Genomic DNA, 15042 nt, shown 5'->3' on the forward strand with positions numbered 1-15042 from the left:
GTCTAATTTTTATTTTTTTACCTGTCTGTCTTATCCCCTTCCCTTCCGCCGCGCCTTGTACGTTCTTGAGACCAGAGACCTAGCCTGTCTTATTCAGTAACCGCAGACCTATAACCCTGCAGGGAGTACAGTAGAGCCTCCATTGCTTCGTGATAAATACGTGAACGGACCGAGCGGCGGCTCCTCCGCTCCAGGGGTGAGGAGTAGACTGGAAGGTGAGGTAGACCCACACTTCCGGAGTCCACTTTTTTGAACACTTCAGAATTCAAAAGAGCTGCCAAGTGGCATTTGGGGTGGAGGGTGTTCCTTTTCTGATCGGAGTTTGGGAAACAGTGTTGACACTGAGGTACTCAGCTTCTTCCGAGACCGCTACCCAGTTCCCATCCGTAAGACGGGCTCTCTCTGGGGGTCACGTGCTTTGTTGGGGGACGTCGGTACAGTCTGGCGTCACGATATACCCCGCCGCACCGGCCAGGACCAGGTAGGTGTCCCCCATGTCAGCCCCCCAGGAGCGGAGGCCCTCGCCTGGTGCACCCACCCACTCCAGGGCCCATCCACTGCAGCCCAGCCCGCGCCCCCCGTGCGTTCTTCTCATTGGCTGAAGGCATCCCTCCTGCATTCTCATAGGCTGTCCCACTTTTCCCTCCGCCCCCAGCACGGACTGCGCGCCGCGAGTAGCCGGGAAGCGGCTCCAAGTCCGGACCTGGGAGCAGAGGCTCGGCTCGGCGCTGCGAGAGGCGCGGGGGCCGCGAGCCGGCCGAGCGCGGTTTCGGTGGGACCGGTGTTCCCATCCTGGGACTCTCTCGTGGAGCCGAGCCCGGCCAATAGGCGCATGAGGAAGAAGAGCAGGGAAATGGACTGCTATTTGCGCCGCCTCAAACAGGAGCTGGTAAGAGCGGAGCGGGAGCCGGGGGCTGGGAGGGCTGCTCCGCCACGACGGGTACCTGGCCTCCGCCAGGACCCCGGGACCGCGACGCGCGCGGGGCCGAGGCCCAGAGAGGAGAGGAGGGCACACGGCGAGCAGGCGGAGGACAGGGCCTGTCCTGAGGAAAAGGGGCCCCGTGGAAACTTGGAGCAGAGACTTGTGTGAGAGGGAGGCAGGCACGAACGAGTGAGAGAGACGGAGGGAGCCAAGCAAGTCCAGACCGAAATGTGCCCAGAGACCCGAGGGAGCAAAGAGGGCTCACCCGAGACGCGGTGGGACCCGGGCGCCCGCACGGAAAGAGCGGAACGCGGCTGCCGGGCAGCTGGGGCTGCGCGGGGCGCCGGGAGGAGGGTGCGTGGCCCCAGCCCTGCGCGGGGCAGGAGGTCGGCCAGGGACTGCTCGTTCGAGGGGAGCTGGCACCTCCGGGCACCCCCCCAGCTGTGGCGGCCGGGCTTGGCAGGGCTGGCGCGGCTGCAGGGGCAGGCCCTGCCGGCTGTCTGCCCGGACTTGCCTGCCAGCGGGGAGGGGGCTGGCAGCTGGACCGGCGGGGGCGGGCCCGGCGCGGGAGGACGGGCGCCGCCTGGCAGCTCGCGAGCGGGAGTGCGGAGGCCCAGCCAGATGTCAGGGGTCTGGGCTGGGGGAACGAGGAGGGAACGTGCAGAGGCCGGGGTGCGGGGGCCGGGAGAAGTGGCACAGTCTCGGGGTCGGGGGGTGGGCGGCGGGGCGTGGAAATCGCCCAAGTGGGGAGAGCGGCTTCTGCCGAAACTCTGTTGTGGGAGGCGCATTGCTTCTTACTGACTTAATATCCCTCCCCCTCCCACCTGCCACCTCTCTTGTTCTACCCACCACGAGAATTCAGACAGATATTATGCACGTCCCCCACCTGGGCCGCCACAGCCGTCTCTGTCAACCAGGCTCTCCTGGGGCTTTGCCTCCGCCTCCTTTTGTCCCTTTTAGTTTGTTTCTCTTGGAGTCGACCTCTTTTCGGTCTCACTTTTCTCCCCTCTTTCTTCTTGCTTTTCAGGGCCAGGGGCACCCAGGCTGACAACAGCAGACCTGGATCCAAAAAGTGCCAGCCCATGGCTCTCCAGATTCCATGACAGCCTCTCCCACTCCTGCCTGCAAACTGTCCACTCTTCCCGCTGGGGAGGGAGCTTGGCAGCTTTAACAGGGGCCAGCTTGCGGGGGAGGGGGAGCTTGTAGCAGCAGGTGTTCTCATTGATGTTTCCTGGTCAAGTGGCCCAGGCACTCTTTCTGTCTGTCCCACTCCGGGGCCTGCCTTCTCAGGTCAATGGTCACTTCTCTGGGACTTCCTCCCCAAGCCCTTTTGGTGGTGACACTCAGATGGGAACATTACCCAGAGGAATGCTTCTTAGGTGAGGGACAGAAGAGTCTCCATCATGTCCTTTCCCATACTCATTTTCTCATGCTTTCCATGTCAGTTTGGGATGGCTGGCTCCAGCCCACACATAATTCTGACTTGTCCCATTCACTTGTCCAATACCAGAAGGAAAGGTCAAGGTCGCCACAGATAACGTCTGAAGTCCAAGGGCCATGTTGAGAAAAGAATCTAACAGAATCCTCTTTTTTTTGCTTGGAATCTGGGACCACACCACCCACCTCCGGATCTGCCTTAATAGAGGGTTTGTGGGTGTTCCTGGCACGGGCTTGAATTTTAAAATCCTACTGATTTGCATTTTTTACAGCACCTTAGGTGGGAGGTGGTGAGGGGGGGCGAAGACAGTCTGTGGACGCCGGGAGAATAAAAAAGGCAATAGGAATCTGCACGGAGCTGAGCTCCAGGTCTTGATTTGCACGCTCTCCTGCCAAGGACTTGAGCCCCAGTCCCCGGAAGGAGGAAGGGGAGAGGCTGAAGTCACCCAGCTCCCCATTAGCTTTCATTTGGCCCTTTGTCTGAACAGCTTCAGCCTTTGACTCTCTTGGAGAGGAAGCCAAATGCCTGGCCTGGGGCCCAGAATGACACTCAGATGGGAGAGCTCTGCACCCTCCCTCCACCCATGGTGTTCCGCCCCCTCCCCAGTGCCAGTCTGCCCAGAAAGGAGACAGAGCAGAGTGACAGGCAGAGCTATTAGAGTCTTGTTCACTCCCTGACGCCTCAGCCCAGGGCTTAGGCAGAGCCAGATCTCAGTGACTCTGTTTTCCCAATGGAGTGAAGGAGAAGGTGGAGCTGAGTTAGCTCAGGCTTAGCCTTTTGGCTCCTCTAAGGACTTTGGGGTTTGAAGTCACCGCAGCTTGGTTGTGCCTGGGTTAGGAAGGTGTTGGCTTGTTTATCCCCTGGGTCTGCAATGGGGTGGGAAAGGCTTATAGTCAGTATGTGTCATGAGCTTGAAGTGTGTGTGTGTTTGTGTGTGTGTGTGTGTGTGTGTGTGTGTGTGTGTTCATCCCAGGCAGAATCTTCCCTGCCACCCAGGAGGACTGTGTGGTGCTTGGCTTTGCCCTAAGTTAGTGTGTGCCCAGGAATGGCACTCATGTAATACTAGTCAAGTTCTACATTCATTTATGCCGTTAAATTCCCTTCAAGAAGCATACGTCCTACAGACACTGTGGTTTAAGGCTGCTGGAAAAAGAAACATCAAGGAGTTGTGAAATTTTCTTTGTCGAGGGTGTTGTGCACCCCTCTCCTGCCTCCCGGTCCTGCCCTTGGCCCAGAAAATCTAGACAAGAAGAGTCTGATCTTGAAAACCAAAGTAGCAGATTTCCCAATTTCCTGAAGCAGAAAATTTGCATTGTAACAAGTGAGCACTGGAGGGACGCTGAGAATTTGGGGATCCTGGCTCAATTAGGTTGATGTCTGGAGAACTGGCCCTTCTCCCCTGTTTGGAAGAGGACAGGGATCTGGTTTCAGGGCTGAAATGTAGCAGGAGAGTAGCAGCAGCTGACACACTTCTTCCTAAGGATGAGGGGATCAGGGCTGCAACTACTCAGTAGGGAATATATCTCTCCCCCCTCCAGCAGCCAAAGAGGGGCCCTGCCTGAACACAGGCCTTGGGACCAGCTGTTCCTTATACACTGCTCCCTTGAGGGCTTCCAACAAATGGGGTAGACATAGGCACACAGAGGAAGCAGATGTAAGATGCTCACAGGGTGTTGCTCATGAGTTCAGATCAGTGTAGAGCAAACAGAGTGCATAAAGGCTGAGTAAAGTACAGCCAGGGTGGGAAGGCTTCCTGGAGGAGGAAGAGGTTGATGGAACCAGCTCCTTTAATGTCGATCCTAGCTGAGGCCTGGTGAAGCAGCAGAGAGACTTCTCTCAGGCTGGGGAAGGTCCTTCTAGAACAACTTGGTGTTCCTAGAAGGCAATTATCTAGCCACTAGTGGCCACAAGTTCAGGAGATTCTGGTACATGGAGGAGGACCAGAGCATAAAGACAAAATAAGGAGGAAATAAGAAGGTGATAGAGGAGGTACATTAGGAACAGCCTTCAGCTCTTGGGGCAAAAGAGCAAGTTTCCTGAGGCAGAAAAAAGCTTCTGCAAAGGATCTCATAATGTGGTCTCCCTTGATGTTTAGAGCTAGAGTGAAGAGGACTTTGCTGGGGTGTGCTGTAGTCAGTGGGAAGAGCATGGAGCACAGGATTTGGGGTCAGACCAACCTGAACTCAAAACCTGGCTCTGTGTGACCCTGGCAGATTATTTGACGTCTCTGTTCCTTAGCTTTCTCATCCGTAAAATGGGCTTTTAAAAGTACCTACTTTATACAGCTACTGTGAAGATTATGTCAAGTGCCTCCCCAGCTGTATGTCCCTAGCACATAACACAGTACCTAATGTGTTGTAAGCACTTGGTAAACTCACAGTGATGAACTGATCAGACTGGTGTGCATGTGTCATTCGTTCACAGAACACACTTATTGAGTTCGTACTATGTTTAAAGCACTTTGCCAGCCACTAGTACTTTGGTTACAAATATAAACAGACACCGATCCTGCTTTCAGGAAACTTAAGAGTTTAATGGGAGTGATAATAATAACAACATATATTGATGTTAACAGTTACTGATATGCCAGATATCTCAGGTGTTATGTCAGTTGCCAAAGCAACACTAAGAAGTTGCACTTCCATTATTCCCATTTTATAAATGGGACATGGGGAGGTTAAGTGGCTTGGCCAAGGTATAGAGCTGATAAGTGGCAGAACTACGATTCAAACCCAGCCAGTCTGACTGCAGATCTCACACTCTTCGCCAGTATATGCATGCGAATGTCTTGTATAGAAACGGAGGATACATACTAGATGAGAGGCACACATTCAGTGCTCTGAGAGGGAGGAATTACCTCCAGCTAGGGGATCAGGGAAGGCCTCATGGAAGTGGTAGCATTTGAACCACACCTCGAGGGATAAATAGGGATGGGAGCAGGAGAAAAAGAGCATTTCAGGCAGATGATGAAATGACATGACCAAAACGTGCAGAGATGGAAGTAATGGGGGTGTTTGAAGACTGTCTAGAGGGGACATTTGAAGACTCACTGGATTATGGCTAGAACACAGGGTATATGCAGAAAAAGAGTGGGCAACAGGGCTGAAAGAGCTGTTGAGAGCAGAAGGGGGGGCGGGGTTGAATGCCATGCTGAAGAGTCTGACCTTTTCCATATGCATTTCCGAGCAGCGTGGTTAGAGACGTGCCCTGGGATCTAGGAGGTGGTTGGGGTGGGGATGGGGGGAGGGAGGAAATTGAGGCGGGAAGATGAGGTAGAAGGTTATTACAAGAGTCCACACAGGAGAGTATGAAGGCCTGAATCAGAAAGGAGAAAAAGAAGGTAACCCTTTGAGGTCCCTTGGATGCCCAAGGAACTTGGTTCACTGGCTGCCTTGGAGAGGGGCTAAAGCTGGACAGGGGAGAGGTGAGGCTGAGAGGCAAGCCCCCTGCAGGGGCGAGACTGGGCCCCTCTCTCCGTCTGTCTGCCTCTTGCCCAAGCACATGGCCCCCCGTAGACTGTTCAGTTGGGAGAGTGGGCTCATCCGTCTCACACTCCCTCCTTTCTTTACCCTCCTCCCTCCTCCGGCTCTTGGCACAGTTTCTACCTTACCTTCCTGTTGAGAGTTCCAGCCAAGAGCAGGGGGCTGTGAAGGTCCCTATTCACGGAGCTGGAGAATGGGCCACTTGGCAAAAGCTGGGCTTTTCCCATTTCCGGCCCTGAACCTCCTTCTAGCTTCCAGTGGGGCTGAAAGGAACTGTGTGGGGATCTTGTGAGTAATGGGGGTGGGGGGAGCGAGGCAGGGCACACTGCCAGGTCCATGGGCAAAGCTGGAGCCTGTGTCAAAGGATTCTGGCTGAGCTGGGAGAGGGCGTGAGATGGATGGATGGAGGGCACAGCTGTGGGATCAGTCAGGGGCCTAGGAGAGGGCTTGGGAAGGTTGCCGAGGATGCTGGTGTCACATTTTCCCATCCTTACTCCTCCCAAACCACAAAGGGCCCAGCGAGTGCCATGGAGGGGAGCTGTCCATGGGCAGCTGAGCCCTCACCACCCCGCGGAGGGCTCAGGGCTGGAGGGCCAGGATGGTGGGGTTTGGCTTCCCAGCAAGCATCTTCCCCCTTCAGATGAGTCAATGAAGAAACACCTTCAGTGGAAGTGAACCGAATTGGGTCTTGGAGTCCCTCCACGACTTCATGTTCTTCCTCCCTATGTGATGATAATTGCCCTCGCACGTCCCACTGACTATCCTGGTTTCTTCTCACAACAATCCCATGAGGCTGAAGAGTCAGGGATTATGATGACATGGAAAGCTCACTGGCCTGGAGTCAGAGGGCCAGGCATGGGGTCCCAGTCCTGCCACTAATCCACCTCGGAACCTCAGGCAATAGATCTGTGTTTCCACTGGCGGTGCTCAAGATGACATCAGGTGATACTCAGACGAAAAGCTTAGTTTCGATGGATAGATGGATAGATAGATAGGAAGCGTTACCATCTGTTTATGGCAAGTGATATACATTTCATATAAGTTTCCATATAAATCCATTAATTTATATAAACAGATTTAAGTAAAATATTAAGTAGGAGACTAGGTCATATATAGATATGGTGAAATCATCAAGGAAAGTCTAGGGAAGTGTGTTTAGGAAACACTGAGGGAGAAAACGAACCTCTTAGCTCCCTAGCTTCCTAATCCATTAAGTGGGGTAACTCCAACTGCCTCGTCAGACTCCCGGAGCAATTGTGGGCATCAGACGAGGTCATGTAGAAGACAGAGCCAGTGCTACACACGTGTGAGGGGTTATCATTTCACAGTCAGAATCCGAAGCACAAAAGGCTGGTGAATCTGCCCCATGTGGAGTGGCCGAGTTAGTCAGCTGGAGGGGGCCAGGTCTCCACAGGACGGCATGGGGCACTTCACAAACCCGAGGAGGGTGCCCGGGGGCATCCAGCTCCACCACAGGGAGGAAGCCAGGGGCTGGTTTAGATTGCAGTGGGAGAGATTAAAGTTTGACAGGAAGAAAATGTTTAGAATGAGACATTTGGAGGCCCAGAAGATGCTGGGCGTGGGAGATGGGCTGTGGGGTGGGGTGGATGCAAGGAGGGTGGTGAGACCTTTCTCAGAAAGGGTTCGCACAGCCGTCTCTAGGATACGCTTATCACGGGTGTTGTGCTTGGCGGTGGAGCAGGCTAGCTCTGTGCCTGTGTGCACACGTGTGTGTACAAGCGTGTGTGAGTGTGTGTGAGCTGGGGTGGAGGAAGACGGTAGTGCCTGTTAGAGCCATTCCCACTCAAACGAATCAGAACTAATTAGGCCTTCTTGTGACTTTTCCACCTGAGCCCTGAGGGCAGGTTGGGTATGACTTGGCACCGTCCCGAGGCACTGGGAGGCCAGAGAGGAGCTCATCACCTACAGCATGGGACTTAGTGTTCATTTCTAGCTCGGGACTTTCTCAGGTTTGGCGCCTCTCCTTTACGCCCACCCCACGTTGCTCTCTCTTCTCCCTCTCGGCCAGAGAAACCTTGGGATCTGAGCGGGTCCCACGCTCTGGGGAAGACAGCAGCCTGCCCTCTGGCTCTTTCTCCTTGGGTGACATCACTCCCCCCGGGCTGGGAAAGGCAGCTCGCTTCTCCATCAGGCGCCCCAGCCGATGCTCCTGCCTCCCCACTCCCTGGCCTCCCTGTTTCCCACACTCGGGCTTCCTTCTTCCATCCTCAGCCCCCTCACAGCTGCCTTCTTGCCCTCCAAGGTCAGCGCTCTGTGGCTGGCTGACCGAATCTGGCTGGACCGTGGGCAGGAGGATGCGAGGCTTCCCTTTTCCTTCCTCTGTGTGGTGCCAGGGTGGGAAAAGGGACCAGACGAGACGTTTCTCCTCAATCAGACCAGACAGGTGAACGGAATCCTATCACTACTGCGTGTTCAGGTTCACTGAGGAAGAAATGTTCTGGAAGTTCTCAGGAAGTCTTAAGATAACAGCCAAACTCCACCTGTAGGCCACGCATAAACACACATTACCTCATCTCGTCTGTCCAAAGTTGGACCAGGCAGGAACTCTTATTCCCATTTTAAAGAATGGAGAACTTGGAGTTCCCTGCCGGTCTAGTGGTTCGTAGGATGCAGCACGTTCACTGAAGTGGCCCAGATTCAATCCCTGGTGGGGGAACTAAGATCCCGCAAGCCGCGCAGGGCGGCCAAAAAAAGCAAGAATGGAGGAATTAAAAAACAGAATTTAAATAGCTTGCTCAGATCACACAGCTATTACATGGCAGAGCTGGGATTTGAACCCTGTTCCGTTTGTCTCCAGAACCCAAGATCTTAACCAATGCACTGTCATTTTCCATAGGCCTGCAACTTCAGCTCTTATTTACTTAAATGGGGCCTCTGTTTTACGGGCATCCCTGAATTCATACATACCCACACATTCGTTCTCACTTTAAAAAGGTAGAAAATGTCAGCATTATTTCTTAAGGATTTTTCCATACTGGAAGGGATTGAATGGGGTCATTTCATTCCTCCCACCGCCTCTGACCTGGACTGTGTTTAGCCTTCTGGAAGGAAGCTGGCAAGCTCCGACTCTGTGCCTCTTGGTGAAATGAAACCTTGAGAAAGGTTCCTGACCCTTCCTCCCTGGGTAGTGACTTACTGAGGGCAGCAAGCAATTTGGGGTGCTCAGTGGTACTCAGTGTATGTTTTATGGATATGTAGTAAGTGCAGAGGTGCTAGCTGGGCTCTGGGGCAACACAATGATGTGTAGATCTCAGTCCCTGCCCCCAAGAAGTAGATGCTCAATGAATGTTTCATCAGTGACCCAGCACTTAAATGCACAGCGGAGCTGTGAGTAGCAGGACGACAGGGAAGAGCGTTTTAAGTATCACAGAAGAGGTTCTGATGGGAGTGTGGGCTGTATATGGGAGTGGATTATGCTTCTGAGTGGCGAGTGACAGGGTCGGAGGTGTGTGTCGGGAAGCCTGATTTGGTGGCCTGCAAGGAGGCTTCTGCAGCGTTGCAGGGGGTAGAAGGGCAGATGTGCAGCATCTGGGGACAAGAACGGCCAGTGGGGTGGGAAAGCCAATTATGACCCTGAGGTTCCAGGTTGGGGTGAGTGGTATGAGGCAGGGGGCAGAAATAGGAGAGTCGGTGCAGCAGTTTGCCGGGAAGGGACCTTGAGGAGTTTGGTTTGGGGCTCAGAGTCTCCTGACTCTGCTCTGGGTCTTCCAGTTGTGGCTGAGCTGCCTCCAGAAGGAAGGGGTCAGGAAGGTAGAAGCCAAAGAGGCCAGAGCAAGGGGCCGTCAGCAAGCGTGGCCACGCCACAGGCTGTGTCTCCTGCTGCTGCTGCTGCCACTCAAATGGAGCATGCTTGCCCAGCAGCCTGGCAAACCCCAGGCCGTGAGGCCCCGAGCCACCACTTCTTCTTGCTCTTTCTTGGGGAAGATGCAGAGTGGGGGCAATCCTACACTCAGCAACGGCTTCCTTGCCCTCAGCGACAGTCAGTCCACTGTCTGTTAGCACTGCTGGCTCAGGAGAGCCTGGGCTGGCCCCTAACCCCCACCAAAGCCCGAGCTGGCAGGGGAGGGTGTGACCCTAAAGCCTGAGAGGGTCAGCTGCCAGCACAGCGCTGCAGAGCCTCTGCGCCTGCCCTCCCAGGCCCTGCACCCCTCCACCCTGTGGGCTTAGCTCTGTGCGTTAGGACAAGGCTGGGAGGTAAGATGATCCCGGTGGGTCTCTGGGGGGCTTAAGAAACAGATGGTCCCCTTGCCTGAGGTTTGCCGTTGTAACATGAGCAGATCTGGGGAGGGAGCTGGCGGAACCAAGGCAGCTTGGGCCCGGGGACGGGAACCTCGTGAATGTTATCAGACAAAGCATCCCCTGCCCAGCCTCCAAACTCGGCCCTCACCCAAGTCAATCTCTTAGCCCCTTCCAGCTGGCACCTGGGACTCGGGCCTTAGACACCCACAGAGGGGCTGGGGAACTGGCCCCCAGCGTCCCCACTCTTGGCTAGGACAGCGGAGCCAACTGGGCCAAGAAGGCAGGAAGAGCACTGGAGCCAAGTTTGAGAGCAGCTGAGAGGGGACAGGTGTTGGGAAGGGAGAGAAGGGCTGGGCAGAGCTGGGCAGGGGTCTCAGCAAACAGGAGCTTCGTGGCTCCTTATCTGTCTCCTGACCTGCCAGATGTGAACAGCAGTGAAAGGAAACCCCAGGCCTACCCTCCCTTTCTCTTAGGGAATCTGAGCCCCTCCTCTTCCCTAGCGTCCCTCTCAGCCCTCCTCCACTGCCCAGCCATCCTGAGGCAGTGCTTGGTGGTTAGGACGCTAGCATTGGGAGTGAGACGTCCTGTGTTTGAGTCCCAGCAGCGTGAGCCATGTGACCTTGGGCAAGTTACTTCACCCTCACCGTGGTTAACTCATACGTTAACATGAGAATTATAATACCAACCTCCTAGGGTTTATATAAGGATGCAATGAGGTGATGTGCACAGAATACTTAGCTCAACTCCTGTTACACGGTAACTGCTCACAAATTGTTATTGTCTTCATCATCCTCATCTCAGGGAGGCTCAGGAGAAGAGGGCACAGACACGAAGGACACAGGTGGCCACCGGAACTTTCTGTACCGTCAAACTGATCTCAGTGCCACCTCTTACCTTCTATGTAATCTTGAGCTAGTTCCTTATGTGCCTCAGTTTCCTCATCTGTAAAATAGGAACAATAATACTACCTCACAGAGTAGTTGGGGAGATTAAATATAGATTAATTACACATATGCATATATGTATACATATATGTAGCTCAGGACGGTGCTGTCTTAGCAAGTCAGCTGCCATTAATAGTATTTCCTTTATCCAGCCATATCCGTGTCAAAATTCCTCCTCTCCCAGCCCTGATTTGCACTGTACTAGGCTGTACAGAGATGGGGTCAGTGGCAGGCCGGAATGACCCTGGAGGTGTGTGTTTGGGGAACAGCCCTTCCCCCTGGCTCACAGGCCCTGTGCTCTCTCCCCTGCAGATGTCCATGAAGGAAGTGGGCGATGGCTTGCAGGATCAGATGAACTGCATGATGGGGGCGCTGCAAGAACTGAAGCTCCTGCAGGTACAGACAGCACTGGAGCAGCTGGAGATCTCTGGAGGGGGTCCTGCCCCAGGCTGCCCTGAAAGCCCCCGGACGCAGCTGGAGCCCCCTCAGTGGGAGGCTGGCAGCGGTCCTGCCAGGCCTGCGGGCTGCTCCCCCTCCAGCCAGCCCGCTCTGGGCAGCAGCGCCAAGCTTCCATCTCCTAGGAGTGTGTGTGGGAGGGATCTAGCTCCCCCGCCCAGGACACGGCTGCCAGAGCACCAAAGCTGTGCCCAGCGGGGGCCAGAGCTGGTGGAACCGGATGACTGGACCTCCACGTTGATGTCCCGGGGCCGGAATCGACAGCCTCTGGTGTTAGGTGACAACGTTTTTGCGGACCTGGTGGGCAACTGGCTGGACTTGCCGGAACTGGAGAAGGGTGGGGAGAAGGGTGAGACCCGGGAGGCAGGAGCCCCCAAAGGAGGGAGGGGCCCACCGCGGGAGCTGGGCCGCAGGTTTGCCCTAACAGCAAACATCTTTAGGAAGTTCTTGCGTAGTGTGCGGCCTGACCGTGACCGGCTGCTGAAGGAGAAACCAGGCTGGGTGACACCCACGGCCTCTGAGCCCAGAGCCGGACGCTTGCAGAAGGGCAAGAAGCGGGGCCATACCAAGGGCTCTGGACATTGCCCCTTCCCAGGTGCCTCGGAGCCCAGACGAGGGGAGAATCCTTCCACCAGCTGCCCCAAGGCCCTGGAATCCTCACCCTCTGGCTTTGATGTTAACACAGCGGTTTGGGTCTGAATCCTAGAGGTAGAAATTTGACTGACCCAAAAGGGCCAGGTCCCAGTGCTGGGCCCCTGGGAAAGAGGCCAGGTGGTATGGCTTTCAAAAGCCTAACTCCAAGTCCCTTCCGCCGAGAAGGGAGGGAGAAGCAGCAGAAGGTCTGGAGCAGAGCTGTCAGGCCTGTAGTTGGGCGAGGCTGTACTAGGGGCTGGCTGGTGGGGGAGGCAAGAGTCCCTGGACAGAGAGAGAGAGAGAGAGAGAATGTGTGTGTGTGTTGCTTTGGGGCTGGAGGTGACAGCAGAAGAGGGGCAGGGGGAGAAGACCAGGAAATCCTTCTGACATGCCTTCACTGCCCCCAAAGACCTCAGTGTAACATTCTGCATGGATCGGGCACTGGGGCCACAGGTTCCCCAGAGACATCGCCAATAAAGACCTTGTTTCTCGTGTCCCCAGCCTCATAACTGTTTGCTTCCTTGGCAAAGCGCTGCTCCAGGCACAGGTAGTAAAGCCTGGCCCTCCTGGGAGTGGGAGCAGAGAGGCAAATTCCCACCCTCTTCTGTTGCCCTTGAGATTTCAGCCCATCCCTGGACCCTGAGAAACGGCTGACTAAGGAGTGTGTATAAGGAGTGCTTGGGGAAGCCCCAAGCCTTTCCAGAAGCACAGGAAAGGAAAGCTACTATTTGTATAGCACGTTAAACGTCTGAAAGCCTTTTCATATCCATCATCTCCTTCGTAAATGGGCGAGAAAGGCAGGTATTATCCCCATTTTCCAGATGAGGAAGTAAGCCTGGATGTGCTACCTGTCCAAGTACAGGCCGCAGGCAGGGGCTGACTGAAGAACAGACGCCGGGCCCTGGAATCACACACACTCCTTCCCTAACACCCTGTCTCCAGCTCAGAACCTCCACCCAGGGCACAAGAACATGTGAATTCACCAGTGAGGCAAGGTGAGCCAAGAAGAAATACGTACTCATTTTAAAATGCCTTTGGCCTCATCTTCCCACCTTGTCCAGGACAACCCAGGGTAGAGGGGCAGCAGCTCAGCTCTGGCACCCGTGGCTACACCTAAAGCCGTGCTGGGCACGTGGCCCGGAGAGCAACGCTGCCAGATCCAGGGCCCGCCTGCCTGTCCCGCCCACCCTGGCAGGGAACGCCCACTGGCTGGGAAAAGACAATGCGGGTCCCTGTTTGGGCCGAGCCTGACCAGCAGGGCAATCCGTTTCTCCTCCCTCACCTCCTCCTGGCTGAACTCCCCTCTGCCTGATGGGGAGTGACAGCTGCAATTAGAGGCAAGTCGCCTTCCCGCCCTCAGAGCATTTAATACCAAATTGTAGAGGAAAAAATAACAAGAAAGGCTCTTCCTGCATCCTGGACCCCTGGGGGCAGAGATGAAGGGAGGGGGCTTAGAGTGAACAGCCCCACAGCTCTAGTTGGGAAGCGATTAGGGTCACCCTCAAATTCCCACACAGTCAAATGGTGGACGTGTAGTTTTCGGTGGCAGAAGCTACAAGAGGAAAGGTGCTTATTAATTTGTGTGTGTGTGTGTGCGTGCACAATGGCTATTGGCCAGGCAGTGTGCACACGTCTTTCAAACTTCAAAATGACCCTAGAAGGTATTGTTAATACCTGGTAATTCAGTGGAGGCTCTTAGGGGTCCTGTAAGCTGCCCATATGAGGTTACTAGCAAATGAAAGAAACAGGATTTGAAACAGAGGGATGTCTGGCTCCAAAGCCTGTACTTTCCTCGTGTCTCCCTGGAGTTTACCAACCGAACTAGCCCTTTCTGGAGGAGGAAGCCCCTGCCCATCCTTCCTGTCTCCCCACAGAAATCTGAAATCCATCCTGGGTGAAGGCCCATCGGCTGTGGCTGCCTTGGGTGGTGGAGTGATGTGTGTGTGTGTGTGCACACGTGTAGAATGTGTGTGTGTGAAGATCCCACCTACTGAATCGCCGAGTCCGGAAAGGAGGGAGCCATGGGCTGCTGGATGGGGGAGAAGCTACCCAGCAGTTATTCAAGAAGGCACCAGCTCCGAGTCAGGAATGATCCTACAGGAAACCAGGTCACCTCCTGGCCATTCATCTGTGACGCATCAGTTTTGTGGACAGTCATTGCGATTCAGACCAACTGAAGAAAACTTTCTGAACACTTCCCAGTGCCAGGCGTTGTGATAGGAACTAAGAACAGAGCAATGACAAGGACCCAGTTCCTGACTCAAGGGGTCCAGTAGGAAGAAAGAAGAAACTCTTAACCCAAAGGTTAGCCAGAAGGGATCCAAGGGAATGAAAACTCACTGCAACTTGGGCCAGAACAAAACAATGAGTGACACATGCTGCCACAAAATTCACAGGTGTTGGGCACTGCCTGCTTCGTGCTCTTATTTCCTTCTTACCACATTCGGGAAATAGCTGCTGTTACTCCTATTTCACATGGAGAGGCTCAGAGAAGTTTAGCAACTTGCCGAGGGTCCCAGTGCCAGAGCTGGGATTGAAATAGTTCCAGCTGACTTGCAGGCTTGCGCTTTTCACACCGCCCCACAAACTGTCCATATTTACTCCAAAGCCAAGTCAAGAGGAACAACAACAAAACCCATCCTCCCCGCATTATCCACGCATGGAGAATAAATGGAATGCTGGCTGCCAGTGGCGGAATTTTGCCCGGGTCTTGACAGGGCTGATGTAGTGCCCCGTCCCGTGCTTTGATGATGAAGGATTAGGGCCAATTCATGTGTGTCCCCCCACCCCCATTATTTTTCCTTCTCCGTCCCCTTTTGGGCTCCTGCCGGGAAAATGATGGAGACTATTTTACTGACGCTGAGGGGAGAGGTGAATGGGAATGCGTGCGGCCTAAGTGATACAGGA

The 15042-nt window shown here is 54.6% G+C and overlaps 1 protein-coding gene across 1 annotated transcript; it reads left to right on the forward strand.

Annotated features, from left to right (window-relative positions):
- The first annotated feature begins 492 nt into the window (after positions 1-492).
- On the forward strand, positions 493-12629 carry INKA2 (inka box actin regulator 2). The gene is made up of 2 exons (XM_033861985.2): positions 493-889; positions 11359-12629. The coding sequence occupies exons 1-2, from the start codon at positions 833-835 to the stop codon at positions 12199-12201; spliced, it is 900 nt and encodes a 299-aa protein (XP_033717876.1). The 5' UTR covers positions 493-832; the 3' UTR covers positions 12202-12629.
- The last annotated feature ends 2413 nt before the right edge of the window (positions 12630-15042 follow it).

This window comes from Tursiops truncatus, chromosome 1, assembly GCF_011762595.2.
Source record: "Tursiops truncatus isolate mTurTru1 chromosome 1, mTurTru1.mat.Y, whole genome shotgun sequence".
NCBI classification, from domain to species: domain Eukaryota; kingdom Metazoa; phylum Chordata; class Mammalia; order Artiodactyla; family Delphinidae; genus Tursiops; species Tursiops truncatus.

Coding starts and splice junctions, on each gene's coding strand:
- INKA2 (XM_033861985.2), top strand. CDS start 833: ATGAGGAAGAAGAGCAGGGAAATGGACTGCTATTTGCGCCGCCTCAAA. Junction 890..11,358: donor GCCGCCTCAAACAGGAGCTG/GTAAGAGCGGAG, acceptor TCTCCCCTGCAG/ATGTCCATGAAGGAAGTGGG.